An 11,946-nucleotide genomic window follows, 5' to 3' on the forward strand; every position below is an offset into this window, starting at 1 on the left:
CTCTCTAGAAGCTTTAAAATAGTGTTTGTGTTTGAAAAAATTGATTTAAGAATTGAACAGAAACATCTGTCCTTCTGAAAATCGCCCAAAGGCACGGAGACAAAGTCAAAGGATGCAACCTGTAACTTTCTCTTCCTTCATGTCAGGACCATCATCCATGATTTATATAAAATGCATATAGCAACAGTAGCACTTTAGTTTGGACTTTATGATTTCTGTAACTGGAAAATATTATTTTGTTTAAAGACAGAAGTGACCGCATAGTTGCAACATCAAAGGGAAATATTAATTAATTAGCATCAAGTATATTTGTTGCTTAAGCGTTTGCACTATAACTTAAGTAGGATTATAACTTTTAAGGAAGGAAAGATTTCAGATATTTAGTTCACTGTTTCAGTTATTTTATATGAAATTAAAACATTTACGTTGGTCAAATATGATGCTCTAAATCAAATAAGTTTGAAAATAAATGATGTATTTTTAAATGCTGCAACAAATGTTCACAAAAAGTAACTATAATTAAAACCAGTTAAACAAAATCAAATGTTTGAATCATGCTTAACCAAATGCCAGGCTGGAGAGCTGAACCTAAAGTATACGTAGAAAGATTTCAACATGTGAGCAGTTTTTAATGTTTTTATCACATATAAATGTCACAGCAGTGGGTCCTGGCCCAATGCTTTGTGTTTTTGGTTTTCTTTGACTCTTGTTTTTCTTGGTTTTTGTTCTTCTTATTTATCAGGCTCTCAGTAATCTTAGTTCTCCCTCCCTCAGTGTTCATTTCAGCCTGTGTTTAGTTTCTGTTCCCGTGTCCCACGTTTCATCGTTTCATGTCGAGTCAGCCCTGTCTCTCTGTTTCCTGTGTCTCCCCAGTCAGCCCCGCCTCCCTCGGGCACTCATGTGTGATACAGAGTAATAAACCTGACTACATTTGCTGCACTCTCTTTATTACCTGTTACTTTAAAATTCATACACTAATTATGTCTGCCCATCTCTCTAATGTGAAGGTCAAAGGTCAACATCCCAGTGACATAAGAATAATCCCAAAGGGGCAAAGGCAGCGGTTAATTTAGCACATTTAGCATTAAGGGTACAGCAAGGATATACTTTTACTTATTGTGGCAGGGGTGTGGTCTCTGGCCTGCTGCAGTGGAGGCTGGTGGTGGGACGTTGGACGGCACAGGTGAGGGTGATGGAGCTCATGACTCTCCCCTTTATAGTGACGGAGGAGACTGGCGTGGGGGAAGCGTGTAGTGGAGGAAGCCGAGGAGAGAGCTGGTTTCTGGCTACAAAGACGGCGTCAAACCAGAAAAGATTGCTCGTGGTCAAATAATGTGTCAATCACCTGTGAATCAAACTGTGTGTGGCTCAGTTCATGTCACAGTGTTGTTTAGTATATCTTCACTTGTCTCACTCTCCTTCTGTTCTGTCCATCAGGACGATCCTCAGCGCTTACACAGATCCTCCATCGATGTTTTGGATCCAATCAGTGATCAGTTCTACGAGGAGGCCTGGATGTTCACCAGCGCTCGCTACACCTCCATCTACCAGAAGGTGAGTGTACTCCTTTGTACTCAGATTAACATTTTACTTCTTAAAATACATTTTCATATATGAGCTTTCTATTATTTCATGGCCATTTAATCAATATTAAAATTACAAGCATATCAACAAAGGTGAAGCTGGTTTTTTCCACTTGCTGTCACACAGTCATGGAGGAATACAATAAATACATAATCAGTCATAGATCCTGAACAATGACATTAAAAGAAAGTCTGTGGCTCTAAAAACTAAACAGTATAAAGACATGCTCCAAGCTGCTGTTTCTCTCCTACTCCTCTAGGTTTTCCACTGTCGGCCATCCAGCGATGCTGGAGGGCTACCTGGCCAATGCTGGCCTACACAAAGAGGTCCCGGCTCGGAGGAGCTGAAGAAGATCCTTGCCTTCCTCGTCAGTTTCCTCTTCAGTTCCTATCCCAACAAAACCTTCTTGCACCTATTAGCTCCAAAGAGGCTATGGTGCCCGTGGAGGTCTGGACCTGAGGCCTGTGCTCATCACGTGGATAGAAAACACTCTGACACCATTCTGGAGGTCTGATGGGACTCTGACCAAAACACAGATGAAATAAAACTTGTGGCTGGAGCTTTTAAAATGACTTTTTCACCTCATAGATTAATGCTCATGATTGCATGTTAGCAAGACAGCATCTCCCCAAGGTGAAACTCTCAGGAGACATTTACTCTTAAACTGTAATCTGGTTGAGACTACTTGAGGAGATCTTAGTAGCGAGTATGTGGATTTAGTCTCTTCACCAACAGCAGACAGACCCATGCCAAGAAAGCAGACATGTTCTCAAAGAAAGCCGAGAGCAGAGATTGGAAAAAGCTAAAAAGAAAAAGCTGCAGCTTCAGACGACTATCTGCCTGTAAGGCTGAAAAAGTCCAGTTACGCTCTATTTTGGAAAAGCTCCCAGTTTTGGTAACCTGGACTTTTATTTCCCCTCTTCTGCTACAGATGTTGACTGTGACCTCAGAGGCCAACTGGACCACACAGCTGCAGCAGGAGTGAGGGAGAGGAGTCTTCATCCAGCTTCAAAGAAAACATCCAGGTAAAGTGACGTGGATCAGCGGATAAAGCCGTCTCCACTTTCAAAGGAGATCCTCTGAGAGAGAGACTCTCTGAGCCATTTTAGCCTCAAATTATAGGACTTTATAGTACAGCAACACTTTTAAAGGACAAAAATAAGATAAACTGTGACTGTAATACAAACAAAGTATTGCATGTGTTTTTAAAAGTGTTCCTCCGATGGGCAGGATATCACTATTAGACTGTCCCACCAGCCAACTTCAACAAGAGACCACAGCAGCATTCAGTGATCAGCACAGATGTTCCTCTAACACTCAGCATCTGATCCCTGTTGGTCTGTGTGCTTCTGCTTTTGCTCAGTTAGAAACCCTGCAGCAACCCGACCCAAAACTGTGTCTTCTTGTTGGCCTCAACGTTGAAGTGTCAAACGTCCAACATCTGGAAAGGAAACCACGCCAGTGTACTGTGATGTTTCACCAACATGTGGCAGACGCTGGTCCTGCCTTTCATGCTGACATCAGCAGAGAGCCCCGCCTACCTCAAAGCCTCCCCTGTCATGTATTGATCAGGATGATTATGAAGATGAGCGAGTGCAAATAAGACTGTAAAAGTCCACGAGCAGAATGTTTGGATGCTTTCTAATGATTCATGAATATCATGAGAGTGTTTGTGTGTTTTGTCTTTTCTTTGCTGACGTTTGTTACTAACAAAGACAATTTACGCTCTGTGTGTGTTTTCATCCTTACCAGCCGCACTCTAACTGCAATGAAGGAAACAAACTGTAGAAATGGTCGACTCAGTGACTTCATAAAATATTGAAGTGGTTCAGGTAGAGCCAGTTTTTAAATGACCATGAACACTGAGCGTATTGTATCTGTACAGCATGTTTTTCTATTAGACAGATTTGTAACAGAGGCCTTGCTCTCAGTAAGTTTGAAATCCTTTTCTGATTTCTTTTGTAATCTCTGATCTTTGTGTATCCTGCTCAGTTTGCATGCTGCCTGTAGGAGTTTCTGTCTTTGTATTTGAAGATAATTCATTGAATATACTCAGCTGCTTCCCTTTGGTGCCTCACACATCACTGAAGTTTTTCAGTGTCCAGTTATTTGTTTTTAATAGCTGTTTGAATTCTCTGTATGTTTGACCCTGTAGACTGTTTAATGGACTGCTCGTCTTCCTGTTTGTAACCACTGCCTGTTTAGGACTAAAGATTTGGATTTTTGACTTTAACACAGCCTCTGCGTGTCGTCCCTTTGTGTCCTCGTCCTCTGTGAATGTGTCACAGATGTTTCCATGATAATAACACAGCTTTCCCACAGTGGTTTGCAGCAGCATTTATTCACAGCACATTTGAGAAAGGTTCAGATTAACTCGATGAGTTTATATTCAGAATGATTCTGACAGTGGGCCACTGTGAATTGTGATCTTTCATCAGGTCAATGTTTAAGTTCAGTATTTCAAAGCAGGAGCTATGAACAGTCATCATGTTGGCATTATTGATTGCAGTTATGTTGATTGCAGTTATTTACATCAGACTTCTTCTCTGAGATAAGAGCACCATTTGTGAGAAAGATGACAGTATTTCCAGGCTGGATGCTGTTTGCAGGGAGAACTGAATGAAAGTCTCCTGCACCTCAGCGCTGAGGTCCACACCTGTGAACACAGATGAGGTCAATCTGCTGCAGCACGTAGAGCTTTACTGATCAGCAGGTTCAAAGGATTCAGCAGAGCGTAGAGTCAGAGCTAAATGCCACATCACCATAGAGTTTGTTAACAACAGCTTTCTTTGCCCTTTGTCTCGATGGACTGAATCAGGGATACTCGTCATACTTCACCTCAACCACGTCACTGAGAGACCCCAGCCTGACACAGCAGCAGAGATGATGAAAGCAGAAACAGCAAACAGATGCTTCAGTTGTGTTTCTCTCTGTGTGTGAGACATGTTTCTGTCATTCACCAGTTCTTGTATAGTTACGTGTAACTAGACTTCTGTGGGACGTAAATGATTGTTTTGTATGCAGATCTGTACAAAGGATGTAAACACTTGATTACAAAGGAGATCTCAGCTGTGTTGTTATGGATGGACTTCAACGTATTTGTTAAAAAAAGAGAATAAAGCAAAGTGTTTTAGCTGTTTGGGAGTTTTTGTTTGATTCCATTCAGTTTTATTTCTATGGAGTCAAATAATAACAAAGGCTCTAGAACAGCCCTGAGTTTGTCCAGGTGACACTCCTCTGAAGAACAAAGACAAAGAGGAAGAAGGGGATTCGTTTTCAAGTCTTGTTTCTTTCAAAATAAAAGCTGAAATGTTTTGGAAGCATGATAATATTTTCAGCCAGGATGCCGTCTCCAAGGAGACCTGCACCTCAGCGCTGAGCTCCACATCACGCCCTGTGAAAGCACAGATATAAATCTGCTGCAGTGAGAAGAACTTTACCCAACACAAGTGTAGAAGTAGACATTTGACTTTACCTACAACCTGTTAACAACAAAGCTTTCATTGCCTCTGTTGTTGATGTCATGTAGGACTAATCATACTTCACATCAGCCATGCACACGTCAGAGGATCTCCAGGCTTTCAGTAATAAAGCCAAGCAGATGATGTGAACATAGCAATAGTAAAACATGCATCATAATCAGCTGTATGTGTCGACTATGTGGCACCTCAGTCTTGTTGGCATGAAGAAAAGTTGTGTAACATGTAACATAAGGGCTGCAAAGACATCATGTAGACAGCAGTCGTCTGTTAGTCGTAACGTATCTCCTGTTAAAGAGTTAAATGTGCGTTCTCCATCTCTGTCCTCTCACAGCTCGCCGTATACCAACTCCAGCTGTGGTAACCATGGCTGTGCCCATCAACACGCTGAAGCTGAGACGCCACCCGTCACTATGGCGACTCCAATAGGGTTACCTGTCAGCTGTGGACGCATGAAAGGAAAACAGCAGAAACACAGACATGTTTACTGGAACATTTCCTATTGACAGCTTCATGGAAAAGTGGGTTTAAACACTTTTCTATGTTTTATTTTGTTTATTTATGGATTTATTGTGAAAGGAATTTCAAAGGTTTAATTTGACCTTTCCCCTGTTTTTCATACAGACTGGAGACGAATGGATGGTGCTTTCTTTGTTTGTCTAAAGATAATGAATAAAACTCTACACACATCTTAAACCACCCTCCTTTCTATATATTTTGTTATATAAATGGAAAGTATATAAGACACAAACTGAGCTTATATGATACTAAGGACCCTGGAGGTCAGTCCACCTTTATAATTCAGCACAGCCTGGAGTCTCTTAGTCAAGCTTGTTTGTGTTTTCTGTGAGGAAGTTTTCAGCAGCAGCTCTTTTCTTGGATGTTGGTTCCCTTTGTTTCCATCCTCTGTTAAGATGTTTCAGTAATGTTGAGGTCTGGGGAGGCCAATCCATGGCTGACGTCCTGTGATGCTGCATTAGCAGTTTGTTCATAGTGAAAAATGAAGCCACTGCCAATCAGACATTTGCACAGTGGATCAACTTCTGATGGTACTGTCCTGAATTCCACACCTATAATATGTTTGCACATACTGATGAATATGTGCAGCTGATTTTCAGTCCAGTTCCTGTGTGACAGACGCCAGTCTTTCTGCCTGTGTCCTTCCTTAACAATAGAGCCATCCTTCCACTGAGACTGTTTCTGATGAGGCTTCACTGAGCAGTAGATGGATCCCTCAGCTCATCTAATCGTCCTATTTCTAACACATGACTGTCAGAAACTGTTAATCTGCTGCAGCTCTTTAACTCCTCCACTTCTTTTTTTGTAATCTCTTAGTTTCCTCATCTTTTAAGGTGGCACTGCACACCAGATCCAAAGTCAACATGCTGTTATATAATCAAATCACTTTTTTATTGTCACATCACATGTGCAGGCACACTGGCACAGCACATGCGAGTGAAATTCTTGTGTGCAAGCCCCACAAGCAACAGAGATGTGCAAACACAACAACACAAACGAGCAAAATACAAGAATGGCTAATCTGAAACTAATAAATATATGTACAATATATAATAGTGTATGCATTCCTGGATGTGTATACTAAATATTATCCTATGTGTGTGTGTGTGTGTGTGTGTGTGTGTATACACATTTTTACAAATTAAATAGTAAAAAAATAATATATAAATATATAAAATATACAGAGTTGAATATGTGCAAAACAGTGGCATTACTGTACAGTATGGAGTGCATAATGTTAAAGTTCCAGTAGTGAAGCTGAGGTGTCTATGAAGTGTTCAGCAGTCTGATGGCCTGGTGGAAGAAGCTGTCTCTCAGTCTGCTGGTACGGGACCGGATGCTGCAGAACCTCCTTCCTGATGGAAGCAGTCTGAACAGTTTATGGCTGGGGTGACTGGAGTCCTTGATGATCCTCCCCGCTTTCCTCAGGCACCGCTTCCTGTAGATGTCTTGGAGGGAGGGAAGCTCACCTCCAATTATCCGTTCAGAGCACCGCACTACTCGCTGGAGAGCTTTGCAGTTGTAGGCGGTGCTGTTGCCGTACCAGGTGGTGATGCATCCAGTGAGGATGCTCTCAATGGCACAGTGATAGAAGGTCCTGAGGATGCGGGGGCTCATGCCGAATCTTTTCAGTCTCCTGAGAAAGAAGAGGCGCTGCTGCGCCTTCTTCACTGTTTTGTTTGTGTGTACTGACCACGTAGGATCCTCAGCCAGATGTACACCAAGGAACCGGAAGCTGCTCACTCTCTCCACAGCAGCGCCGTTGATGGTGATGGGGGTGTGTACTTCTCTGCACCTCCGGAAGTCCACTATCAACTCCTTTGTCTTTGCGACGTTGAGGGTGAGATGGTTGTCTTGACACCAGCGGGTCAGGGCGCTGACCTCCTCCCTGTAAGCCGTCTCATCACCGTTGGTGATAAGACCCACCACTGTAGTGTCGTCCGCAAACTTCACAATGATGTTGGAGTTGTTAGTGGCTGTGCAGTCGTAGGTGTAGAGTGAGTATAGGAGAGGGCTCAGTACACACCCCTGTGGAGCACCAGTGTTCAGTGTGATGGGGGATGAGGTGATGCTGCCCAATCTGACCACTTGGCATCTGTCAGACAGGAAGCTAAGGATCCAGCTGCAGAGAGAGCTGCTCAGTCCTGGATCCTGCAGTTTCCTGTCCAGCTTCGAGGGAACGATGGTATTGAATGCTGAGCTGTAATCTACAAACAGCATTCTCACATACGTGTCTCTCTTCTCCAGGTGTGACAGGGCAGTATGTAGTGTCAGGGCTATGGCATCATCAGTGGACCTGTTGTGGCGGTATGCAAACTGTAGAGGGTCCAGTGAGTCGGGTAGTGCAGAGCGGATGAAGTCCCTGACCAGCTTCTCGAAGCATTTGCTCACGATGGGGGTCAGGGCTACAGGTCGCCAGTCGTTCAATGAGGAGATGGTGGAGGATTTGGGTACACGGACGATGGTGGCCATTTTGAAGCAGGCTGGGACTACAGACAGAGAGAGGGAAAGATTGAAGATGTGCGTGAACACTCCAGCCAGCTGAGCCGCGCATGACTTGAGGACGCGGCCGGGAATCCCAGAGTTGAACCTGTAATGGAGTTTGATTTAAACCAATAAGCAATTAAGTGAATGATGATGAGCAAAGATGGTGGAGGTGGTGGATGAAGACCCGGACAGCTGTGGTTGGCTCCTCGTATAGAGCAGAGTGAGGTTGTGTTTGCACATTATTATAAAACCATGTTCACCATATATTTTAGCTGCAGACAATAACATTATTTCTTTGCTGTGGTGATTTTATTCCACTTTGGTAAAATGGAAAACCATCATTTCTTGCTGTAATTCACACATTATTCCAAGAGCCTCAACACAAGCCTTGTAGTCCGACCATATATAGACAAATCAATAGTTGTGTTTGTAACAGCTCATGAACATGAATCGTTCCACTTTAAAATCATTGTAAACTAAACTGGAATAAATGAGTGTTTATATATAGTTTTGTCTCAGCTGTTCATACACAGTGTTTCAGTTCTTATCAGAGTCCCACCGTCTCACTGTGGTGAACCTTTAGCTCTGTTGTAAGCGTGTTGTTAGACCAGGTTTCCCTCATTTAAAAATAATCTCTCATTAGAAATGGACATGATGTCTAAGACATAGAAATGCTTATTATGGGTTCACTTGATGTCACTGAAAAGATGCACATGGGTAACGCACAGGCCATCCAGCTCCGAGGTTTATCTCCTCACCTCGAGTCTGCGACACTCTCTCCGTGTCCTCTCAGATAAGGGCGCGCACATTTCTGCACGATCTTCTAAATTACAAAGAGCGATTCACAAAACAGAAGCTCACAAAACACTCATCACAAACCAAAAATGGCTCCACTGAGCGTCAAACTGTCACCAGAATTTACTGATAATCTAAAGACTCACAGAACTCATTTTGTCTCATTGTGTCTTAGTTTGAGACATAAGTGCATGATCATAATACTGTGTAGTTAGATGAGACAGAGCTGATGCTTGCTCTTAATTATCCTCTTCATGTTTCCCGAGCCTCAGCAGTGGAAGCTACCATGGATAGAAAGACTATGACTCATCTTAAATCTCAAATCTTTGTCTCCAAAGAGCTGCTGATGTGTCCGATATGATCCACAAGCTTAAACTAGCATTATAAGTGTGTGCAGTGATGTGTGTGAAACCTCTGAGGACTCACACGTGTGTGCTTCAGCCCACACACACATATGAAGCACTGCGACCTCACACAGAAGTGTTTTACACATCCAACCTGAATCCTGATCATTTCTACAGTTTATTAAGTTCAGCTTCACCTGAACATCAGTGATGAAGCTGCTCTGACTCCATCACAGCTCACAGCTGTTGGAATGAGTCAAACAATGAAGAAGGTTCAGAAACAGCTGATGATTTTACAGAAACATGATGCAAACATGAAAATGGACACATGATTTTTTATTAACAGACACCGTTTATGTTTCACTGTGCATGACGTCATCAACTCTGACACCAGGGGGCGCTCATCACCAGCCTGAGGAAGTGTGATAATGGGGGGAGACGCAGTGTTGTGTGTACTGCAGTCGGACAGAAGGAAAAACTTCCTCCTGAAAACATTTTCATCCTTCCCAAAAGTGTTTAAGTCAAATGTTACAAATATATAAATACAATAAAACACAGGGTCTTACATAAAATTAGTGATGCAGTTGTGCACTGAGCACCTTTCCAATGTTCCTTCCTCAGATGAGTCCAGCTGCTGAACACATTAACATCTGTATGTAAATGTAGCCGAGAACCAACCTGAGCACTGCTGGGAAAATACAAAGGCAACCATCAAAGTGCTGTATTATCTTATTTATTCTGAATGTTGACTTAGATCCACACCACGATTTATGAAACTATAGAACTAAAATAACAACAATCGTCTGCTTCTTTAAAATTTCTTTCATTACATCAAACCAGTGAAAACTGAAAAAAACAAAGAGCTGTTAGCATGTTTAGACCAACTTTGAGACAGAGACTGTAAAGTTCTGCACTTTAAATCCTGCCTGTGTTCCTGCAAATGATTCACACTGAAAGTATCTTAGTTTAGTATTGGGGCGGTTGTGGCTCAAGAGTTGGGAGTTCGCCTTGTAATCGGAAGGTTGCCGGTTCGAGCCCCGGCTTGGACAGTCTCGGTCGTTGTGTCCTTGGGCAAGACACTTCACCCGTTGCCTACTGGTGGTGGTCAGAGGGCCCGGTGGCGCCAGTGTCCGGCAGCCTCGCCTCTGTCAGTGCGCCCCAGGGTGTCTGTGGCTACAATGTAGCTTGCCATCACCAGTGTGTGAATGTGTGTGTGAATGGGTGGATGACTGGATATGTAAAGCGCTTTGGGGTCCTTAGGGACTAGTAAAGCGCTATACAAATACAGGTCATTTACCATTTACCATTTAGTATTGAGTGAGCCACAAAGCAGCCTGATAGCTTTAAAACAGTAAAAGTAAATGAAATTGACAGTTTCAGTGTAGCTGGATCTATTATTGGGGGGTCATGACCCCCGTAACCCTGCCTGGTCCTGAGGTCAAATCCACCATCTTTGTTTCAGAGCTTCATGTTCTCCCGTGTTTGTGTGCGTCCTCTCCGGTACTCCGGCTTCCTCCCACAGTCCAAACACATGCAGTTAGTGGGGTCAGGTTAGCTGTGAGTGGTTGTGTCTCTGTGTTATTCCACCTTAATAAATGACTTCCTGTTAGCATGAAGTGCTTCTGTAGGACTGATGTCATTTTCATGGTTGGATCATTTAAATGAAGCTGGACTCAGATGCAGTAAATAAGCTGATTGATCATTAATGAATAAAGCTGGTCAAACACATCACGTTCATGTGATTGTGTGTTGTAGTATTGATCCCAATGCTGGTATCAGTCCTGGATCAATAACACTGGATGGATGCGTTCAGCATGGAGCCCTGAGCTGTGTTACAGACAAACATGGAAACTGACAGGTCTGTGTCATTCACAGTCTGTAACACTTCTAAACAACAGAGGCTGACCCAAGTGCCTCAGAGCCAGGCACGCTCACATCACAGCTCTCTAAATAAGCCAGTTTCAAAATAAGAGCTGAAAGCTGTGTTTGCTTGTGTTAGCTTATTATTGTGGAGACTAACATTCAGTGATCATGTGTTCAGACTCATAATGATTACTCTCAGAAATCCTGATCTTTGTATTTACTGTGTGTTGGATCAATAACTGAGATTCATGGTATCACACAGCTGTGCTGCTGCTGCTGATGTCAGCACATCTGGAACAATACGAGGTATCTGCTACCAGACTGAGCAGGACGTGAGACCTGTGGACTGTTTAAAGCTGTCCCTCCACAGCTCACTCAGACCTGATCCACACCTCAGTGATATTCTCTGACTTCCTCAGTAGAGACAGAAACCATTCAGATCTGGGACCATCAGCTGACTGATGATGTCACACAGACTGTGTTTTTCAGGAACAGTGATTCTGATGTGAGCCTGCTAGCTGACAGCAGACCTGATGAAAGCACATGTTCACATCTGTGAGGACAGACTGGACTCTTTGACTGCACCTTGGTTCTCCTCAGAGGTCTGTACAGGAGCATGTCCACCCCCACTGAAGATCTCAGTCACTGTGAAACATAGAAAGCTGCTTGTGTGGCCTCTGCCTCACATGTAGATACAGCTACAGGTTTCTCTGTCAGTCAGACTGAAACAGTGTCCTGATGCTGCATCATTCAGCTCTGTGCCCCAGTCAGCATCACTGGGAGCTACCAGTGTTTCTGCCCTTTTCCTGTAACACTACACTCAGCACAGGCTCAGCTGGTATCCAGTGTTGGACTTTGGCTTCAGCTGCTGTGAT

The 11,946-nt window shown here is 43.2% G+C and overlaps 1 protein-coding gene and 1 long non-coding RNA gene across 9 annotated transcripts in view; both read left to right on the forward strand.

Moving 5' to 3' along the window:
* Positions 1-3,817, forward strand: part of LOC146672646 (uncharacterized) — a 46,966-nt gene extending 43,149 nt beyond the window's left edge. For 5 of the 7 annotated variants that reach the window (XM_085388060.1, XM_085388069.1, XM_085388033.1 and 2 more), the window contains 2 exons: positions 1,438-1,554; positions 1,844-1,981. In XM_085388060.1, coding sequence (XP_085244186.1) covers positions 1,438-1,493 — 56 coding nt within the window. In that variant the 3' untranslated portion in view covers positions 1,494-1,554; positions 1,844-1,981. Of the gene's footprint in view, positions 1-1,437; positions 1,555-1,843; positions 1,982-2,515; positions 2,610-2,947 lie in introns of those variants that run through there. The other 2 variants (XM_085388043.1, XM_085388051.1) reach the window with 2 other exon arrangements.
* The window catches only part of LOC146672644 (uncharacterized), a 216,399-nt gene that overhangs the window by 130,261 nt on the left and 74,192 nt on the right, over positions 1-11,946 (forward strand). The window lies entirely within an intron of this gene.

Source organism: Rhamphochromis longiceps, linkage group LG3, assembly GCF_057381845.1.
Source record: "Rhamphochromis longiceps isolate RC_006_pf linkage group LG3, R_longiceps_female_GT1.1, whole genome shotgun sequence".
Classification (NCBI taxonomy): domain Eukaryota; kingdom Metazoa; phylum Chordata; class Actinopteri; order Cichliformes; family Cichlidae; genus Rhamphochromis; species Rhamphochromis longiceps.